At 41.8% G+C, this 22,780-nt stretch overlaps 1 protein-coding gene across 1 annotated transcript; it reads right to left on the minus strand.

The window, feature by feature from the left end:
• Positions 1-115: 115 nt before the first annotated feature.
• Positions 116-19,465, minus strand: LOC137335278 (inositol monophosphatase 3-like). The gene is made up of 5 exons (XM_068000572.1): positions 18,993-19,465; positions 14,844-15,006; positions 11,962-12,057; positions 6,933-7,094; positions 116-2,787 (listed from the first exon to the last, which is right to left on the minus strand). The coding sequence occupies exons 1-5, from the start codon at positions 19,395-19,397 to the stop codon at positions 2,510-2,512; spliced, it is 1,104 nt and encodes a 367-aa protein (XP_067856673.1). The 5' UTR covers positions 19,398-19,465; the 3' UTR covers positions 116-2,509.
• Positions 19,466-22,780: the final 3,315 nt, after the last annotated feature.

Genomic DNA, 22,780 nt, shown 5'->3' on the forward strand with positions numbered 1-22,780 from the left:
AAATGTACCATCCAACAGATGAGAATACATGATCATCTTCAGTATTACAAGTGCCATAGTCAGCTCGTATTTCCTTTGTATCAGCATACGGATGAAAATCAAAGACCACACCAAATCATTTCACAGTAATTTATTTTCTATTTTTACAGATTTAACAATTTACCCAACCTTTTAAAAAAAACCTATTAGTACAATAACAACAATCAGACATACAACCTTAAATAAAGTATCAAACAAGCTGAAGTTGCTTCTACTATAACTACAAAGAATGTACAGCACAGAAACCGGCCATTCGGCCCAACAGGTCCATGCCGTGTTTATGCTCCATGTAAGCCTCCTCCTACCCCTCTTCATCTAATCCTATCAACATATCCTTCTATTCCCCTCTCTCGTGTGTTTATCTTGCTTCCCTTTAAATGCATCTATGCCAGTCACCTCAACTAATCCTTGTGATAGCGAGTTCCACATTCTTACCAATCTCTGGGTGAGGAAACTTCTCCTGAATTCCCTGTTGGATTTGTTAATGACCATCTTATATTTATGGTCCCTAGTTCTGGTCTCCCCCACAAGTGGAAACATCAAAAAAAAAGAGTAATTCAAGAACCATGAATCTAGTTCAATACTGTTCAATCATGTGATTCTCCTGAAGTTGATTATTCACTAATGCTTGACACCACCTGGTTTATTATAAAAAGGAGGGAGAGGAGGATATGTTGTATGCTGTGCATGGGACTGGGAAATCCCAGTTCAAATTAGCATTTGTTGCTATACTTTTGGCTAAGTCTTCAGCCTCAGCATGGAGTTGAAGGTGCTTAGCCAGTAACAAAAAAAGAAAACGACTGAACTGAGGTGAAGTAACAAAAACGTACACTTGGGCTTTCAGGGTGAACACACGCTAACCCAATTCTCCAGTGATTACTATCATTATGGTGATTTTGAGGATTGTGCTGAAATCGATAGGTGTATTTCCACAATCCAGCGGTGTTCACAGGGAGTGCTTCTTGGAAAATTGTATGTGCCCAGCTCATGATTTTCGGTCAATTCATTTTAATGGGTAGAAAGTCACTGGCTGGGTGCTAATGATTTTCTAAGATGTGCTCTCTGGGAGTGCTGCATCGTGGAATCACCCATTACGTTACTCATACAAACTACAGATATGTATTGCAGAACATACTGAAACGTACTGAGGTATTGAAACTATCCCTCTTAAATTCCTATTTTGGTATATTACGAACAAATCAAATTATACAATATTTTAAAATATGTACAAAGCCACCCATCACCTTCAAGATGGAAAATGAAAAACTCAACACGAAAGCTCACTTCTATTTTGGAAAGCTCTTTTTAGACCCGAAAGGTGATTTTAAAAAAATTCTTAATTTGAATTAGAGTATCACACTCACAAATAATCAGTTTCATCTGCTTTTCCCATCAGCACTTTTGTGGTCATCAAGATCAGACTAACAAATAGAAATTAAACCAAACAGCTATAGCTCAAAGCAGGCCCCATTCACTGCATGGCATTGATAACTGCAGTCCTACCAGAGATGTTAAAAAAAAATCACAATTTTAGAAAATGGAAACCTATAGGAAAATGATATTTTACATTTTATGCAAAAACAATAAAATTCATTATCTACAATCAGGGATATGAAATTGCCCTTCAGAAGAGTTCAATTAATTTCCCATACAGCAGGAAGGCTCGGTATAGAATTTAATTTGGCATGATCAATGGTTTTGTGGAAAGCAGCAAATTAAATTCCAACTATACTCACTGCAACAAAAACTGTCACTGTGGGAGTGAAATACTTCTTCCACTCTTCTTTGGTGTTCCGACACCCTTTCCCCCAGGTCTTTGCACACTACACATCATTCCCCAGCCAAGAGGGTAGCTGGTGACTTATTCTGCTCTTTGACCAGGTATGTGTGACACAACCTTTATCACTTGTCCACCAATTATGTTTCCCTCACCTCACTGCCAATCAAGTCTCTGCATGTCACCTGTCCAGAAGACCCAGGTGAGATCAGAAGCTCACCTCATGGAGAACTATTCTGTTGCACGTCGAGTTCTTGCACCAATACATTAAACAAATGGCCACTGAAACTTTTTCTATTAGAGACACCAGTAAATAGTTTACTCTGCTATACAGAACTTCCAAATTTAAAATATCATGGTGACAGGAATTCCTCACTTAAATAGTAATTCCATACATAAAAAGAGGGCCGAATTGGGGTGGGGGGGTGTTCAGTCAATAAACATAGTGCTATGACAGTCCACTTTTTACAATAATGTTTTTGGGCAATCTCAGAGATGCTGCTAATTTTTACAACCATTTGAACAATAGAAACTGTTTTATGAGACCTCTGGATCGATTTGTCTCCCAGTCAATAGGGAGGAAATCCATGCACATTGTGTGAAATAGTGTGCAGGTTATGCTCATGAAGCTTTAAAGATCTGCCACAACAAGCACAACTGGAAGGACACTGCTTTCCTCAGTTACTTTAAAGTCTACTTTTTTAGTGCAAGATTTTTAAGATTGGATAATCGCTTAAGCAGAGCATGGTGATCCATCCCAATAGTTGCTACAAGTCCACCATTGTTGGAGGGAGAGTCTCTGTAATCGATGACATCTCCTTCAATTGTTGTCATCTGACCTCCCAAAGCTTTCAGTATGGCATTACCAGCACAAATGTCCCATTTCTTAATGAAGGTCACATGGATGTACAAATCTGCACGGTCGGGTTGTTTGGCTTCTCCAGTATCCAAGAGTGAAAGAACTTTGTACCCTGTTACATATTGAAGCAAAAAATACGCACGGTCAAAATAACATTCCCGATGGAATTTCACTCAAAGAATAAAAAGGCCTGCTTAGCTTACAAATGGTATAATAATTCAAGCTTGTATCACATGATGCAAGATAACACATTGATTTACCTCATGCCAATATAGTAAGCAAGTATCAGATTAGAATTAGAGAGCATTACAATCCAAAAGCTCCAGTGAAACCTGGTATGAAACAGCAGCATGGCCAAAAGAGGCAGAGGTAAGTGAAGCTTATTCATTTTTGGAAGGATTCCTTGATGGACAGGAGCAGCACGAGTGAACCTCCTCCTGCCACAGTCCTGACTCTCTCTCCTCCGATCGGCATCGGCTCTGCAACTGCCTCCCAGCACTTATATTGAGCTGGGGGCCGTTCTCTTGAGCCCCTTGCAGCATCTGGTTCCCACCCCAATTCCCGCTCCCGCCCGCTTTGACGTCATTCACGTCGGCTTCAGGCGGGAAACAGATCTGCGGTATTAAAATTGAGGCCCGGGAGTTAAAATGGCCTGGGCCTCAGACCGACAAGTCCCGCCCACCCGCCCTGTACCTGCTGTAGGTTAAAATCAGGACTGTAATCCCTAGCCCGAGCAAATTGCTCAGTTGCACATGGGTGGGTAACTAATAACTACAATGAACATTCAGCTTGAAGTTGTTTCCATATGAATATATTCCACTGCAAATTCCTGATACATGCTGTAATTTGAACCAAAATCAACATGATGCTTCAAATACAAATGACTCAGAGGTGAATGCTGTGTATTTGTGCAGCAGGCTGATAGGGCACAGGTGTGGGCCCGTAATTGCACAGTAGTATTCAATCTCACATGGGAGGTACCAAACACAGAAAAAGTGAAGGACTTTCCCATAGGGAGAGAGCCAAACTGGAGTGTAAATCAGCATGATATTGCATAGTTCCCAGCAGTCAGGTACAAAACACCTCTGGCGACATCCTGGGAAAGAAAAACCTGCTAGACCTTTCTTTTGATGAAGAAACTGTGCTGAGGGGAATGGGATACCTAAAGCCATGGGAAAGTTTTGAATGACATGTAGTTGCATGTGTATTATCTCCAATGTAGCTGCTGCCATGGTATTTATGATTAAAAAAGAAACAGCAGCTTACATTTCTAATATCTTTCCTGCAGCCGAACATCCGAATGTACAACAGAATGGTTTCCATAGAGCACAGTGGGCCATACTTTCCTCTGTTTTCAAATTTTAGCAAAGAAGTAGCCAACCATTGTCAGTGTGATCTGTTAATAGATAGCAATAGAGGAATATTCGCCCATGCGGAATGCTGCTTGTTAAAAGCCAATCATAAAAACTTGTGCAGAATAACACAGGATGGGAGATATTCACAAAGATATCAGTGAACTCTGCGTCAGACCGAAATAAATAGTGCAAGAGTTTTCTGCCCCCGACCATAGGTGTAGCAATTGGCAGGTTTGTCAGAGTCAGGAGGAGAGGCAGTCTGGGATTAAAGAGCACAACTACAGCAACAGGCAGCATATACCAAAATAGCTACCTGGGCACATCAGTACAGCAATGAATGTAGACTAAGGTAGGATTTTGGATTAAAAACAATCTACAACAACAGTCTACCATCACACTGCACAACAAGTGGCAGCAAGATCACCACTGTCCTCAACTTTTATGCCTCAGGATCCTTCCAGGCATCCAAAGGTGACTCCTCTCAGGAGTAAGCTTCTTTGCCAACTTTGCTCCATTAAGCTGGCGTAAACTTGGTTGCATAAACTTCACTATCTACCAGCAGCAAAGGTACCCAAAGTTTTATCAAGTTGGTTGCATTATAAACGTATAAAGAATTAATGACTGTATGCATGTAGCCATTCGTGTGTGTTACCATTAATCTAATAGTATGCGTAACAAGGAAGAGCTATTATTCCATAACAGTATGTGACCCATGTAAGGAAAACAGCACTTTAATCCATGGTTCCTGGGATGTAAACATGAAGCTGTGACTCTGAGGCAATCAAGCATGTAACAAGCTCTTTGAAGGAAAAGGAAAGGTTGTGTCCCTAGAGAAACAGGCTATGGTGCAACCACAGCCAATGATCCCTCTGCACAATTTTATACTCCAATAGTTATAATGAGGCACTTGGGTGAACCAGAATCCTCACTGAGCAACCACTGGGGCTGCTAAAGCAACAGTTTAGATGCTTAGATTGGTCAGGATGGGTTTTACATTATCCCACAAAAGAAGATGCACAAAATGAGAAACTTCACTGTTGTCTTGTTGATAAGCAGCTACAGGCCATGGAGGAGCAGGATGATGGCGTACAGCAGTAGATCAGCTATTGCAAGCAGACAGAATGGTAAGGAGTTTGTTGCCCAGATTATTCAGTAAGCTCGGCAATTGGATGTTGGATGGCCTGAACCATTTTCAGGTTCAGGCCTCATTTGAATGCAGCTGGCAAGCTGTGGGCACAAATGGGCACTTCACTGAAGCTCACTGATTGTGGATGGGTAGGAAAGTGGCCAGCTCCTACACTGAGCTGGCTGGCAGGTTGGGCCTGCAGGGGTTGAGGAGCTGATTGTAAAAGGGTGCAAGCACAGGCCTGCAGCAGGTTGTGGGTATTTTTAGGCCGCTCGCTGCTTGGCGCAAATGGGCAGAGCGTACTTCAAAATTAAAATCGGGATCCTGCAATGGCATAGGATCTCGATTTGCATATTTAAACAGCCTCCTACCCAAAGCAGGCAGGCACGCAATGCGCCATTTACAGGCCTGCCTGTGATATATCCAGATCTTGTGCGGATGCTGTCCTACCACCCAAAAAAGACCCTGCTGTTTAAAAGAACATTCCTGGGTAAAAGTTGCCATTTAGCCACTTTGTATACAGACTGAACTCCACAGATGGATTACCAACCTGTTCATCATTCGTACCAATTCAGGAGATAATCAGCTGCTTAAGAAGTGCTAAAGGATCATTGTTACAGATGTGTTGTGATTGGCTTTCACCCCAGTTACACGAATGAAATTGCAAGTTTCTAAACTGCACTTTCTCACCATTTTGTTTGCAGGTTGGAAATAACATAGAAAGAAGATGCTTAGTCCATTCTTTGACAAAAGGGGAAAATATGCCCCATTGGAGCTAGCCGTAACAAGAGTTGATTACAATTGCACCACTAATGAATATTCTGAACACCAATTATACGCAGCTTCGTCACTGTTCAACAGTTCACAAACACAGCATCAGATTTCGATGCTTGTATTCACGGGGTTTCCAAGCCATGCTACCATGGAGACATGAAAGGCTAGATTTTCCTCCATGATCCCACCCCAAAATGGGCAGGGTAGTGTCAGACAACAGGGGAAATTGGGTGTCAAAGTCTATCCCTACCCTCATTTTCTCCCCAGCCCCAGCCAAGGCCACTGGCTGCCCCTTTGCCACTCGGTGCATGTAAATGCCCGGAGAGACGCAGGGCCCAGCAAGCTGCCCAATTTCCCTACTTACTCGCTGCTATCTCCGTCAACCCCAGGAACCACCAGGAGAAGGATGGCAGTAGTCCCTGTGATGGTGGTGGCAAGCTCCCTAAATAGTTGGATGGAGGGAGATGGCCTTGTAATGGCTTCCTCTGCTTCCATATAGGCCCCAGACACTTACCCGCTGAAGGCATCAGTCCAGCCTGAAGTCAAATCGGTACTGCAGTCTCTGGAGGTTTTTTTTGCCCCCTTTAAAGCTGCCCCCCTCCCCTTCTGTTGCTGTCGTGGTTGTCCCGCTACAACATTACCTCACTTTACTCCTCCTCTGTAGCAGGCTTCATTTTTAAGACAGAGATCCCACCAGAGGCCCAGAGAGGAAATTAGCCTGGGATCACAGTGGGTAGAAGTCCTACCCTAACCGTACCTGGGTGGAATTTGGAAAATCCAGCCCCAGTTGTAATGCAATATGTCGAATAATTTGTTTCTCACCAGACCAATGTTTTTTTTTAAAAAGTCTATTTTTGTATTCATCAACATAAGTGGTATTAGCTTTGCAAAACAGAACTACTTTTCAATTTGTCATCAACATTAATGGACTGATCCATGGTAAAGGGTGGAAGGGAGGGAAATGAATCAACCAATCTAAATTTACTAAATGGGATGACCCACCTGACCCCCCTGCAGAGATAATGGTAGTGTCATTTCCAAAAGCCCCTTTGCTGTAAGGCTTCACTGCTCCTGCGTGGGATCTGGAGACAATTACTGTAGGCGTCTTCTCATTGTAGGATTTCCGTGGATGAATGTTTGATGCACCATCAACCATAGCCCAAGCTACAAGATAAAAAGTAGAAAAAAAACATTGTTTTGGATGGCAGGCAAGGAGAGCTAAAAGGCAGCAACTCTTAACCATAATGCTTTCTTATTAAAACAAATGTCACACTATAATCCTCTTTCAATACCAGCTCGCAGTACTGTGTTGCCTGAGCAAGTCATTGGAAATCAAATCCATTGCTTGGATCTCAGTTTATACATGGTTTGGACCCAGAGGCTGCTAACAGCCGGTAAAAATTCCATATTATTAGCGATGAGATCGGTGAATTTTGCCGTTATGTGCGCCGATCTTGCTATTGCTAACTTACTCCAAAATATCCTGCATTTCTAATTAGAATACGCCACAGCGAGCGTAGCGCCGAATCAAAAGTGGCGCAGCCAAAGGCCATTGTACTTTCCGTTACTCCATAGACGATTCTTGGTACCTCCAGTTAAAACTGATAATTTAACGTTAATAGTTTACATCTATTCTCAACGGTAAGAAATTTGAGCTCAGTTGGTTTCTCATCAACAGCCCATACATAAATATTTGGCTTGAGTTATGCTTTTTCTGCATTTATTAATAAAAGATTAAGGAAATAACTTAATGAATATAAAAGTTACTTTAGAAGGTTGTTTCACTTATTCCTGGGGCAATTAAAAATTAAATAAAATTGAAAACGTGCTCTCTTCTCGTTCTTCAGGATCTGAAAAACTGTATTTGAATTCCATTATTTCGTAGTCACCTATTGTGAATCTTTAATAAACAGGAGAGTTTTTTTTAATGTTAAAGTACTTCTGTTTTGCACAAAAGAAGAAATTCAACTACTGTTTCAAGTAAGATCTCTGGCGACCAAATATTAGGTAGATACTATTTAATAAATGGAAGAAATTGTGAATTTCTTATCGCTGTCCAGTATAAACGATGCTTTGAAACAGAATTGGAGAATCTCAATGCTTTGCTAATCCCCGAGAGTAGCCAATGTTTCAGCTTTTAGTACTTGCAAGTAATACAATTTAATTGTAACTAAGCTGATCTAACTTACAGACTCTTTATTCTGCTCCATTTCTGCAAAACACCACTGAAGTGCCAGAGAGGTTTCAGATCCGTACACTCATTTGTTGAGCATACTTTTGATTATTTAAATAAAATGTCTGACACCAATCTATTAACACTGGCAATTTAAAGCAGAAATTAAAAAGGCACACTGTGTTTACCGGTTAGTTCTGCTCTTACTCCTTTGCTGCTGCACTTTACTTATAATTGTTACTTAAAATGTGAATCGGTACATTTTTTGTTAAGACCCGATACTTTCAGAAAACTAACAATCTACCACCTCTACTTAATTAAAATCAGATCCTGTGCATCCATCTCTTGATGTGACATCAATGTATTTCATCTTTTGTGGGCCGGGATTGGGGGGGGGGGGGGCAGTGTGCAGGGATTAGCTTCGAGAAATAGCGACCGGATTCTGTCTGAGCATCTTCACAATTAATGATTGAGGAAAACAAACATTGGACTGAAGCAGGTTGAGGCTCCAATTAATGCCAGGTCTTTTCTACTATTGAGCAAAAATGAAGCAAATTTTATTAGATCAACAGGTCCATAAAACTGGCCTTCCATACAGATACAGAATATTTCAATCCGAATATGAGGGCCTGCGTCATCTAAAAGTCCTTCAACTTCATGACTTTAAGGACCGATATTCTTTGTAACAGCTTTTGCTGCACCCTCCAGCCCAGTTTATTTGCCCAAGTGTTTCTGCTACTGTTTCATGACAATTGTTCTCTTCATAGAAATGGGCTTTTTTTATTCGTTCATGGGATGTGGGCGTCGCTGGCGAGGCCGGCATTTATTGCCCATCCCTAATTGCCCTTGAGAAGGTGGTGGTGAGCCGCCTTCTTGAACCGCTGCAGTCTGTGTGGTGAAGGTTCTCCCACAGTGCTGTTAGGAAGGGAGTTCCAGGATTTTGACCCAGTGACGATGAAGGAACGGCGATATATTTCCAAGTCGGGATGGTGTGTGACTTGGAGGGGAACGCGCAGGTGGTGTTGTTCCCATGTACCTGCTGCTCTCGTCCTTCGAGGTGGTAGAGGTCGCGGGTTTGGGAGGTGCTGTCGAAGAAGCATTGGCGAGTTGCTGCAGTGCATCCTGTGGATGGTACACACTGCAGCCACTGTGCGCCGGTGGTGAAGGGAATGAATGTTTAGGGTGGTGTATAGGGTACCAATCAAGCGGGCTGCTTAGTCCTGGATGGTGTCAAGCTTCTTGGGTGTTGTTGGAGCTGCACTCATCCAGGCAAGTGGAGAATATTCCATCACACTCCTGACTTGTGCCTTGTAGATGGTGGAAAGGCTTTGGGGAGTCAGGAGGTGAGTTACTCGCCGCAGAATACCCAGCCTCTGACCTGCTCTTGTAGCCACAGTATTTATATGGCTGGTCCAGTTAAGTTTCTGGTCAATGGCGACCCCCAGGATGTTGATGGTGGGGGATTCGGCGATGGTAATGCCGTTGAATGTCAAGGGGAGGTGGTTAGAATATCTCTTGTTGGAGATGGTAATTACCTGGCACTTGTCTGGCGCGAATGTTACTTGCCACTTATCAGCCCAAGCCTGGATGTTGTCCAGGTCTTGCTGCATGCGGGCACGGATTGCTTCATTATCTGAGGGGTTGAGAATGGAACTGAACACTGTGCAATCATCAGCGAACATCCCCATTTCTGACCTTATGATGGAGGGAAGGTCATTGAAGAAGCAGCTGAAGATGGTTGGGCCAAGGACACTGCCCTGAGGAACTCCTGCAGCAATGTCCTGGGGCTGAGATGATTGGCCTCCAACGACCACTACCATCTTCCTTTGTGCTCGGTATCACTCCAGCCACTGGCGAGTTTTCCCCCTGATTCCCACTGACTTCAATTTTACTAGGGCTACTTGGTGCCACACTCAATCAAATGCTTCCTTGATGTCAAGGGCAGTCACTCTCACCTTACCTCTGGAATTCAGCTCTTTTGTTCATGTTTGGACCAAGGCTGTAATGAGGTCTGGAGCCGAGTGGTCCTGGCGGAACCCAAACTGAGCAGTGACCAGGCTATTGGTGAGTAATTGCCGCTTGATAGCACTGTCGACGACACCTTCCATCACTTTGCTGATGATTGAGAGTAGACTGATGGGGCAGTAATTGGCCAGATTGCAAATGGTCACAAATACATTTCTGTGACACTTTCACGGGCTATTTCTTTGAACATAATCTGTGGAGTAATCTTTTAAACAGTATCTGCACCAAGTCCCGCTCACCTATTACCTCTGTCCTTGCTGACCTACATTGGCTCCTGGTCCCCTAACACCTCCAAATTAAAATTCTCATCCTCGTGTTTAAATCACGTCATGGCCCCGGCCTTCCCTATCTCTGTAACCTCCTCCAATCTGACAAACGCAAAAACTCTCCCCCCACACCCCACCGTCCAACTCTCTGTTCCTGTGACTCTGGCCTTTTGTGCATCCCCACCTCCTTAGCCTCACCTCCTAGCCCTTAACAAGCAAACAAGCAAAATTCCACACACTTTGTAAACCTTGGACATAAAAGTCTCTTCATAAACCATGGTCCTAATATAGGCTCTTAGTTTACACAAGGCTGCTATTGATTCAGTACTGTTATGAATGTCCTCTCTGTCCCTATGTCAGAGAAAAGCATTTTTATGCAAGTCTTTCATTCAAGGATAAGTAATGCAAAAAGCTAATGTAAGGCCCAATGAAACATTTCAATACAAGACTCACTGTTACATGCAATTAAGCTACAAACTAACTTCCTACACGTAACACTAGAAAAAAACCTTACAGAAAAGTGATCACACTGTTAATCAAATCAAGATTCATTTAAGGTGGGGGGGGGGGGGGGGGGAGACAAACTATGGTGCTGAAGTCATTCCTTTTGTTACATTACTTATAGTCCTTGTTTATTGTACTCATTTTTTAAAATTCCTTAGATAGGAATGTTCTATGTTTGATTTATTATTAAAATAGTTTGTAGATTTATATCATGAAAAGAGTAACTTCTCCAAATGAAATTGGTTCCTCTTTAAGCAGCTTAAGTCCAGATCTTCCATACAACAGAACGCTGATGGTAATAAAACGCCCTCGGGCCTCTTGGGTTCCATCTATCCCTCCTCTATGGCCGTCAATTGTCCTGCCACTCCTTGCATTTGTGGGCTTTCATACACAACTCACCAGCTCTGAGACTTGAAATTCAGGAAAGAGAGGAAGAGTGGGTGTGAGAGATAGAAAGATCAAAAAATATCTAAACGTCTTCTTATGATAGGTCTGTAAGACTGGCCCTCAAATAAATCACTGCTCAAGATTATGGCCCCAGGACAAAAAAGAATGAGCAATCTTTTAATAAGACTTTAATGCTGTCTTAGTCTTGCCTCATTTTAAGATAGTTGTATTCATATGCACAATGACTCCAGCAAAGGTTGGGGGGGGGGGGAGGTGGGGGGGTGTGTGTAGAGGAATGAAGGGGAAGATGTCCTTCTCCAACACCCCCCTCAATTTTTCTGACATTGCTTATTATCCCTGTTCCAAATTCTAGTCCCCTTTTCTTCCAACTCTTTAAACTTGGTGTGCTTCTGGTCATATTGAAATGTAAATTGATATGAATCTATCATCCATTTTTATTTAAGTAATAGAAACTCCCAGGTTCTGAATTGACAAGTTATCTGACTCAGCCTTTGATCAATAACCTGGATCAAATTAGTGTCATGAGAAGGACAGGGATGGCTGCTCAACTGTGACATCTGCAGGTACCAAAATTCGTCCATAATAATCAAAGTGACATTTCTCTTCACAACTTTCTTTAGATCAGAGGTACTAAATGACTTTTATATCAACTTACCTGTGTATTTTGAAAAGGGTTTATGTATGACTCCAATAACTGGTATTCCATCTACAGCCACACAAACCATAGTGGTTACAAAGTGACTTAGATTATCTATAAAAGAGGAAAGACACGTGCAAGTCTGAAAACATCAACAGTAACAAAAAAAAAAACTGAACAGTGAAAGCATTTCTCTTTTATATGGTTTTCATTTTAACATAGCAAAAAGTAAAATTATTGATGGTTTATAAAATGCACAATTTCTGAATCAATGACAATTCATTTAAAGATAAAATTATTGGAGTTTACCAAGGTATGTTGTCTAATCAATTCCTATGCACAAGTCAAAGTTATGATACCTACTGAAGCTGTCCTGAAATAAAAAACAATTTGTTTTAAAAAAAATCATGGAGCAGACTTTATAAAATTCTAGCATGTTTAGCAAGTTGAAGATGCAAACCAGCTTGGAATTTTATATGGTATGTTTTGTTGAATAAATGGAAGGATATTTTTGTGAAACAGCATTGTGGGAGTACCTTCACCACACGGACTGCAGCGGTTCAAAAAGGTGGTTCACCATCACCTTCTCAAGGGCAACTAAGGATAGGCAATAAATGCCAGATTTTTACTGGATGTAACTTAACACTGCCATCAATAATGATACCATTGATTATTTTTTAAATGTTCTCTTTCAGCATATAGCAATGAATTGGTCAATTCCAATTTAACTTCATAAAGACAGACTTTCAAGATTTGTCAACAGACTTTTTTTTAAACCCACGTTAAAAAGAGTATACATTAGTGACTTTCAGATGTTGTATTTGTCACGTGCAAAGTTGACAAGATCCTGAGTGTTTAAAAAAAACAAACCACATCCTACATGGACTTCATATTGTGTAGGGGAGAAGATATTGCCTCCTCCTACACTTTTAAACCATGGTCCTAACACAGCCCTTTGTTTATTAAAGACTGCTACAGTACCATTATGAATGCTTTTTCTGTGCTTATGTCACACCATAAGAATGTTTATACAAGATAAGGTTATGCAAAGATCAAATTTAACGTTTAACTAATTCTTTTAGTTTTAAAAGGAATCAAAACGGTTAATTAAGATGCAACTCAAATAACATATATTTTAAGGAAATGATCTCCCTACTGACTACCTCCAATTAAAAAGGAATGAAATCCCAATAGTGGAGTCACTCTGTTCATTACTTTATTCACTTGATTCCTTTTAAAACTAAAAGAATTAGTTAAACGTTAAATTTGATCTTTGCATAACCTTATCTTGATTATTTCTCTGCAGTTATAATCTGCCAGTGAGAATAACCTGCGCTTGTTTTACTCTGGCCTCTCTCAAACCAGGACTATGACAAAACAGCAGTACTACTGATTAACTAAAAGTGAACAAGTAATATATATGGAATAATAAGTTTATCTTACATAGACATAAAGAGGATTTCTTGGAAATTTAAAATTGTAGGGAGAAGTAATTCAAAATACAGCACTATTCCCTTTATAGGAGGAGGCAATGTCTCAATAGCTGGATGCCCCAATTCCCATTCAGCTGATATCAGTGATGAGCTTGGCAATGAAAACTTGCATTAAATTGGAATCAGATTCCTTTCAATTTATATTTGTTGCCAATTTTCTCCTCTCCCCTCTTTAAAGCTTGAGTCCTCCATTGGGTTTGGTTTCAGAGGCATCAGTCATCCTTCAGTACCTCGCCCAACTGGCCATTGTTCATGTGAATATCAGCAAACTACTACTGCCAGCGGCTTCACAGCTCAACCTGATCTAGCTCTCATTCAATGTGCCCACAGAGCTTATTGGATATCGATCAGGGCCAGAAATCCGGGCCAATTTTCTCCTCTCACCCCTAAGGGCCAATTGTAAGACCCCAACTACTGTTCTGGCTGGTATTAACTAACTCAGAACAGAGCTGGATGAAACCTTGGACATTTCTGGTCTGTATTGCTCAGCTACTCATGCTCAGCAATAGTAGACAGCTGAATAACCCTGTCTTTCAATTGAAGCTATATTACAATTTACCTAATAACACATGCAGATTTGTTAGTGACTTTCACACATAGCATTTTGGCACAGTGTAAAAGAACTGTGTCAGCTGACATAATCCTTAGTGTTCAGATTACAAAATGCAAATGACATCCTACATAAGGACTCTACAGGGGCGTTGCACCCTTAGAAAGACTGTTGCATGTATTTTCCTCCCTCAGGCCATTTCCATTGGAACTCCAGGCCCAGGCTTGCCTCCTGCAGTTGTGTGTCAGGTCTCTGAGATTGGGGCATTTGGACTATTAAAGGAGATCAGCAACCAGAAGGCCCCGATTGCATCCAAATATCCTGGGGAATCCTAAAAAGTGAACAGAACATTCACTTGCCTTTCTCCAGTCTGCTCACAGGACCCTCGGGTAAGCAGGAGGTCCAAGGGCAGGTCACAGCACTATTTCCCTGGGGCATTCAGTGGGTTGCCGGAGGAAAATGAGGCAGGTCTGGAAACTGCCCCCTACCTGATTAGACTAACTGCGCTACGGGAGCAGGCCTAGTTACATCAGTAGGGGGAGCCCCAGTACATCCTTAGGCAATGCAATGGGGGGCGGAAACCTGATGCAACGGGTCCACACACCTTTTTCTTCTGCCCTGTGCTTGCAGAATGCTGATTGCCCAGGTGCAGAGGAAATAGTACACTACTATCTCTTAAATTTTAATTTCTATGCAACATGAGAGACTAGGATGATTCTGATTTTCTTTTTAACAATTCTGAAAACATATAAAACTAAACATGCAAATTTAACAGCTATCTGTCTTAAATGTGCATGGTGACATGGTAAATCCAGTGCTATCACTGCACATATCAACAAATGGTCAATAGCACCAACCTGTGTATTCCTGGGTTGCATCCAAAGGATCAATCCATACTGTTATACTTTCTTCTGATACCATCCTAGCATTGCCAATGCTTTCCTGGATTAAATTTGGAATTTCATTATTCCACACAAGGCTCTTGTCTACTTTGGAGTTATCATGCTCCTCTGAAATCACCTAGCAACAAAACAAATGTCAGTAAAACAAAATTAAAAATCAGCTCTAGGAACATTTCCATTGGGCAACTGGAATTTAGTATTTTATAAAGCATCTTCTTACTGTCCATCATTGGGATGAATTTCTTTCTTGCAACAGCTAACTGGAGCAACAAAAGAGAATTAGTCCCACAAAGTAGGACTGAACTTTCAGGTTTTCATCCTCACATGGTCAACTGCCAATATTTCAGGTTTCTAATGCTTTAAGTCTAAGCCTCAGACAAGCGAGATCTCCAGCCTGTGCCCTAAGCCAGGGTGGGCGCATGGTATAAAGAGAACAGCAGCAAGCAACTGACAGGAATACATTCCTTGTAGTAAAGTGCTGCAATGTAAGTAAAGCCGAAGATGTCTTGGACATTACTATGTCACATCTCCAAATAAAGGATAGGGAGCTGCATAGTAGTTACAAGTTGGCTTCTTTCATGTTTTAATTCACAAGTTCTAACTGAAGAAAGAAGCAACATCTAGATCTGTTCCAAGAAAAATTAAAAGTAATACTTTCTTCTAGTAAAGAAACCACCATGAGGCAAAGGTGACTTGAGAAGGTCTCACTGATGACACTTGCCAGCGGCAGCTTGTTTGTTCATTTAACTGCAATAACCATGCACAGATATGAAACTTTATCATGCTCCCATGGTGACTGATTTGGAAGGCATGCCCAGTGTAGGAAATGTGAGTCTTTTAAGTTAGCTGACTACAAAGCAGACAACATTGCGCCACTGGCAAGTTCAGTCAACAAGCCTGCTTTTATTGCCTTTGTTTCACTCGGGACAGGTTTGCTGCTGGAACTTACTGGCAGCAGCTGGCTAGCAGCCAATTAAATTGGTGAATTCACCGCCGCCCACAAAATAGGTTCAGATGAAATAGGTTTTGAAATTTCTTGCACCCTGGGGATTTATGGTGACTGACTAACCCTGCTTCCAGCAAGGAAAAGGCAATTATCTCAAACTAGGGGTGCAGTATTAATATTGGAGGAGCAGATCACAAGACAGATATCGATGAAGAAGGCCACTTAACCAATCCTAGCTCATCCACCCACAACGAACTAAAGAGTTCCCATCAAAACATCCAGCTGTTTCTTAAATGCAGGCTTTTTGCCTTCATTATCCTACCCAGAAGTCTATTCCACATATTGATCAATCTTTGTGAAGAACTTCTTGACATCAGTCTTAAAATATTGCTTCTACTAGGTTGAATCTATGTCTCTTTGTCCTACAGTCATTGTTTAACTAGTTGCAGTGTTCTGAATTTATCTTTTCAATACTGTTCACTATCTTAAATATCCTTTTAAGCAGTTGTACTCCTAGTTGCTTTTCAAGGCTAAAAAGCCAGCTTCTTCAGTCTCTCATCCTAATTTAGTCCTGACATTAGGAGGCAGCCTTGTGGCTTTTCTCTGAACTGATTCTAGGTCTAGAATGTTTCCCTTATGTCTCAGTGACCAAACCAGACCCAGGGCACTCTGACAAGAGAATTGTGCAGTTCAAGTATGACATCTTTTGTTCTGCACTCTACTGATTTGGCTGTATTGTTCAATATTCGATTTGCCTTATTGACTGTTGCTCTGCAGTGACTGGTTATGTTAAGCATTTAATCCAACATCCCCAGATCTATCAACTCCCCTAAGTTGCTCCACATCAGTCAGCAACTCTAAGACAGGCCTAAAAAGAAAATGGGAGTCCATATTGGAGTATGGTAGAAGCTGCAACTGGTAATAAAAAGACAGAGAGCAAGAAAAATGGCAGCATTTTTGGTAAGTGCCCCATAGAAAATTAATTTCAAAAAGCCAGAGGAGGAGGCTAAGTTGGAAAGAAAAAGTACTTTTATATAGTGTCATGTATCAGAGGGTTTATTTACACAATAGCAACATTAGCAGTGAAACAGCTTTGCACCAATGTTGTAAGTGGAGTTAGAATTCCAAAAAAACAAGACAGAGAGTGGAAGAAAGAGCTCTCTATGTCTAGTCTGATTAAAGATGCACTTACAATACCAATTTTATATCAATGTGTAGTGAAAGTGGTAGCATAACTCTGGAATCGGGAGGCAGTGGTTATGAACCCTTCTCAGGGAGGGATCTCACACCATTTGAGTTTGACACTGTGTGCAGTGCTACTACACTGCAGTGTTAAACTAGTTTTTAAGCATTCAAGGCACTTTATAAACTTATACTGAGTTCTTTATTAAGGTTTCAAGAAAGCACGCTGTCCTATTTGAGCTCTCAAAACATTGAAATGTCACCGTCAGGGAGCCATATGCATAAGCACACATGCACGAAGCACTCTCCTTGTAGCCAGCGTGATCAGCAGCCAAGCAACGTAGGGGTCATGCTAGTTGCCAATTGTTCCCAGGCACCTCCTGGGAGCGTAATATAACCCCACTGTAAAAACGCCCACACCAGGAGCAGTGTCTACGTCAATGTAAGACAAGAGGGAGTGGTGCTGCAACCTCCCAAATCAAAAGGAAACCCACAGGGACTTTGAGGAAGAGGTATCCATCCCAAGTAGTTATATTCTTGAAAACCTCATCCTTACTGTCCATCTTCCCCTACCCCCCTTTCCCAGGATAAGTACAAGAAATACTAATGTAAGTTGCCTCGTCAAATTGTGCCTGTATAATCTGTCAGCAACACATTATATGTATACCATGACTATGAAATTAGAGTTTAAAACAATTCCTTTTTTAAAAAAAACCCTTGCCAAAGCAACAGCTTATCCAAACGTTTGTATTTTGCCTACTCATCCTGGCCAAAATGTAAACCCCGTTTTAACCATTTATTCTGGGACATTATCGACCGAACAATCTTCAATGCATCACTGCACCATGTACTCTATTCACACACGTCGTCAAAATTCAAACCACAGGAACTCTCATGGCACAGTACGACTATCTTTTTTTTCAAAAAATATACTTTATTCATAAAATTTGAAGTACTATCAATTTTTCATCAGTGCAAAGTAAAACACTTGAATAGGGTTCTGACCTGAGGGGCAGTGCGAGGCCCATGGTGGGAGCACTCTCCTATCACTTGGGCTTGACACCACGTGGTGTATAACTTGGGTCAAACGCTGGTTTTAAAGTGTGCTTGGGGGCTCCTTGAAACTCTTGAACATTTTTTAAACATACGTACAGGGCAGTTTTAAAATTTAAGCACACATACACGAAACTATGTCCTGAATAAAGTATTTGACTTGGAGCCTGGGAGTATTACTGGCTGGCTAGAACCAATCCTGCAGCTATCGCTCTCTGGCCAGTAACTACAAAATACAAGTACACTTTAACACTCCGGCCTTGGGAGGCTGCGGGAAAGCAATCACTACTCTACTTTTCCCAAGTCTGTGTCAATCACTGGTTCATATTTTGTGCTACCTTTTACTGAGGACAGTTGCTGCAGTAACATCTCTTACAGCATCTAGCTCAAACTGCAATTCTGTACTTCAAAATGTACCATCTTGAAGAGCGGGGGTGGCAGTAGCCACGCCGTCTAAATATTAAAATGAACTGCAAGAGGTTTAAAATGTGTCCAGGGGTTGACACCACAGTGCATTTATACGCCTGACCAGACTAGGGTCGCCAACTCAGGTTGGCCATATTCCTGGAGGATTGATCACATGACTTTCCACCTCCAACTGCCCCAAACAGCCTCCCATCTTCAATATAAGTAATAAACAAGCGTTGAAAGAAAATGAAGAAAAAAAAAACACACAATTCGTTTTTAATGCCCTGATGATTTTTTTTTACTCCTGGGTTGCTAGCAGCAGTGTCCAGGAGATTAAATCTTTAATTCCTGCAGACTCCAGGACAATCCTGGAGGGTTGGCAACCTCCAGACCAAACTCAGCAGAAAGTCTCTGCAGTCAGGTCAGGTCAGGCCAGGCCAGGCCGTGCCTCCGGATTGAGAAGCGAGTCCTCAGTCGCTGCAGTGTGAACCCGCCCTCAGCGCCCAGTCAGTCACCTTGATGTTTGGGAAAGTATTGCTGAACAGACTGGTCATCTTCCCGTGAGACAGCAGATCGCCCGTCGTCACCATCTCCTCGGCGCCTTCCTTGGTTTTCCCTTTCGACCTCTCGTTCAGCGAGGCGGAATCCTTCACCGCCTTCACCGCCCTGCCTCCTTCCTCCGCCGCTTTGATGGACAGAGCCAGCAGCTGGCGGAGATCGACGCTGATCTCCCCGCCGCCGGGAGCCGATCCCCCGAACCTGGAATGCAGATAATAAACCAGCCCCGTGGCCAGGAGGATGCAGATGGCCACCCGACCCCGTGAGACGCTCACCCCCATCGGAGCCATGTCCTGCTCTCTCGCTGCGGCGACTCGCACCTCACGATTCCGTAAACGTGGCTGCAAAAACACACGTTTCATTCCGCTTTTCAACTCATCACTTGACACCGAACGGGAGCAGAGGGAGTTTCCTTCGAAAACGGATACGGAAATAAAGCGGGCAACAGTGGCCTGAACACTGTCGCCTCGTAAAACCACGCGGTTCACACCGTTACTCAATGAAATGGCCCTGTGCCCCATGGAATATTATTTTCCTTTATGGACTTGGGAATCAACTAGTAGAACAACTTGCATTTATATAGATAGCACCTTTAAAGGAGAAAAAAAGGCCCCCAAGTAGCTTCACAGAGGCCAAGTCAACAAGGTGATATTTGGAGTGGTGACCGAAAGTTTGGTGAAAGAAGTTGGATTTAAGCATAATCTTAAACGAGGAAAGGGTGGTGCCAGGGTTTAGGGAGAGAATTCCAGAGAGTGGGACCTGTGCCGTTGAAGGCACACTCACCAATGATGGGGCTAAGGGAAAAGGGGGTTGTACAAGATAGAAGAGTCAGAGGAACAATAGGTTTGGGGAGTTGAATGGGGATGGTGGTGATAGAGTTGGAGGAGATTACAGAGGTATGGAGGGATTTAAAAACAAGGATAATAATTTCAAATTTGAGGCACTGGGAGGTTGGGAGCCAGTAAAGGTCACCGAGGACGGGAGTGATGGGTGAGAGAGACCTGATTGGGGATATGATCCGAACAGTAGAGTTTTGGATGGGCTAAAGTTTATGGAAGGTGGAAGAAGGGAAATCGCTCAGCAGAGGATTGGATCAATTGAATCTGGAGGTGACAAAGGTGATGAGGGTTTCAGTAGTTGAGGTCAGGGATGGAAGCAGTCAATGTTACCAATGTGGAAGTAATGGAGAAGATTTTAGGTTGGAAGCTCATCTCTGGATCAAAGAGGGTGCTGAGATTACATACAGTCTGGTTCTGCCTGAGACAACGGTTGAGAGTAGGATGGAGCTTGTGGCAGGGGAGCCAAAGACAATGACTTCAATCTTTTCAATATTTATGAAAAAAAGAACTTGGACTTATAAAGTGCCTTTCACATCCTCAGATCATCCCAAAGTGTTTTACAGTCAAAGAAGTACTTTTGAAATGTAATCGTTGTTGTTATGCAAGCAAATCATCAGGGATATCAACAGGGCTGTATGAGGTGATTGACAGCAGAAGAGTTGGACTCTTCTAACACATTATTCAGACTGGTCAATAGAATTGAGGGGGTTTCTTTGGAAATTAAGGATATGTACGATAGTTTTTGACACTAAAGTTCAGTTCTCAGTCTTAGTTATTAGATTAGTTCTAATTCTTTTAGTCACATTCACCCATCGCCCCTGTGTTCGCTGACCTACATTGGCTCCCGGTCCAGCAACACCTCGATTTTAAAATTTTCATCCTTGTTTTCAAATCTCTCTGTGGCCTCGCCCCTCCCTATCTCTGTAACTTCCTCCAGTCCTACAACTCTCTGTGCTGCTCCAATTCTGGCTTCATTGCAATCCCTGATTTTCTTCACTCCATCACTGCTGGCTGTGCCTTCAGCTGCCTAGGCCCTAAGCTCTGAAATTCCCTCCCTAACTATCTCCACCTCTCTATCCTCCTTTAAACCTACATCTTTGACCAAGCTTTTGGTCACCTGTCCTAATATCGCCTTATGTGGCACGGTGTCAAATTTTGTTTGATAAGCGCTCCTTTAAAGCGCCTTTGGACATTTTACTAAGTTAAAGGCACTATATAAATGCAAGTTGTTATTTTAGTAGTTCTTGTCATAGTTTTTGTAGTAAAATGTGTAGAGGTTCTTTTTCTAGTATATGTAGACGGGTGTCTCTGTAAAATCAAAAAATGCATCAATGACAGAGAGAAAGAAAGGTTAGGGAAGTTACGATTGTATGGCTGTACCAGACAGATATAAGTGTGTCACATAGAAGTACATGTTTCCATGAGATCAAGATCAGCTAGTCCAGATGCAGCTATCAGCACAGAAGGTGAATTTACCCTGGAGCACAGGATCCAGGAGGAATGGATAATACTTGTAAAGATGACAATTCATCACTCTGATATCTTGGAAGGCTAATGGCATCCTCTCAGTGGAAAGCGAGGCAACCAGGTCATCCAGGCCAACTCATAATAGCGATGTGAGATAAATTCTGGAAACATTGCTTAACTACAAGCATATAGAATTTAATCTATTCAATAGACTGATCATCTAATGCTGTTAACTTGCCATCTATTTAAGGAATCTAATCCTAAATTAATCTCACTAATTTACACCAATCTCAGACACTGATCTCAACTAAATCTATAAACAGCAAGCAGTTAATGCTGAATTACTGTGGCATAATTGAAACATGGATAAAAGCTGTCCCTTTTCTCTCTCTATCTTTCACTTACTCATGCTCTTTGTTGTAACACAGACATTCACTATAAACTTTATCTGAATAAACCTTTTGAAATTTGTTCTCTTGCTTTACTTCAAATAATTTTGAAAAAAAAATACCAATTGGATACTGTCAGATTCTACAGAGAAACATTTTTCCACTTGGTCTGGCAAAATGCTACTGATTCATCCTACAAAGTTGTGCATACTGGACACACTCAGATTGCAGGATTTGCATTCAGCTAATCGAGTCACAGCTCAAGGTAAAAATATCAAGTCTGAGGCCAGAGCTTTCAGAGAGACTGAGACCTTCAAGTGAAAACATACTCAGACACAAGAATCAACTTTCTAGTTAAGTTCAATCATGTAATTGTGAAATATGTATTTTAAATGACTTTTTTATGTTACAAACATTATTTTGGACTTTAGAATTTTCTATTATTGAGATAAAATGGCACACAATTTTTTAAAAGTGTTTTGAATGATTCAACGGTTTTATCTTTTTTATTGGTAGGTTCTCCTGACTGTTAATTCAGGATTAATTGTTTTCATACATCCTTACTGTTTCTCATTGTTGTTTTCTAGATGCTTTCCTCACTTTTGATCCATATATGCCGACCTCAGTTCTGATGTGGTGCTGTTTTACTCAATCAACAAAATGAGACAGGAAAAGTGTGACATGACAGCAAGTAAGGGTTACACAACAGAAAGTGCAAACAGACACAAGACTTTTAAGTTGGATAATATATGCTACCTCCCAGGAGAGAGCAGCAGCAGGTTGATAAAAAGGTTCCATACTGCCTGCCCTACACAGACTGCCACCTCATTACAGAGCATGCATAGCCAGCCAATGAGAAGGTTGGGGCAGGGGAGTGTGGCAGGCGTACTACAATTTGTTTGGAATGAGGAGTTATGGAGCACATTGTTTAAGTCCATAGCAGGCTGCATGAAATGGCAAACTGGACCGAATCCAACTCATGGTTTGGAGCCCCATGACATAAAGTGAAGATGCTGCATGTGTAATTGTGGAAGGCATGTTTATTCCATG

This window comes from Heptranchias perlo, chromosome 19, assembly GCF_035084215.1.
Source record: "Heptranchias perlo isolate sHepPer1 chromosome 19, sHepPer1.hap1, whole genome shotgun sequence".
Taxonomy (NCBI): domain Eukaryota; kingdom Metazoa; phylum Chordata; class Chondrichthyes; order Hexanchiformes; family Hexanchidae; genus Heptranchias; species Heptranchias perlo.

What these genes read in the sequence shown, in the direction of transcription:
- LOC137335278 (XM_068000572.1), bottom strand. Translation starts at nt 19,397, where the DNA reads ATGAAACGTGTGTTTTTGCAGCCACGTTTACGGAATCGTGAGGTGCGA. An exon ending in ATACTTTCCCAAACATCAAG is followed by an intron (nt 15,007 to 18,992) that starts GTGACTGACTGG and finishes TTTTGTTGCTAG; the next exon opens with GTGATTTCAGAGGAGCATGA. An exon ending in TATCTCTGCAGGGGGGTCAG is followed by an intron (nt 2,788 to 6,932) that starts GTGGGTCATCCC and finishes AATATGTAACAG; the next exon opens with GGTACAAAGTTCTTTCACTC.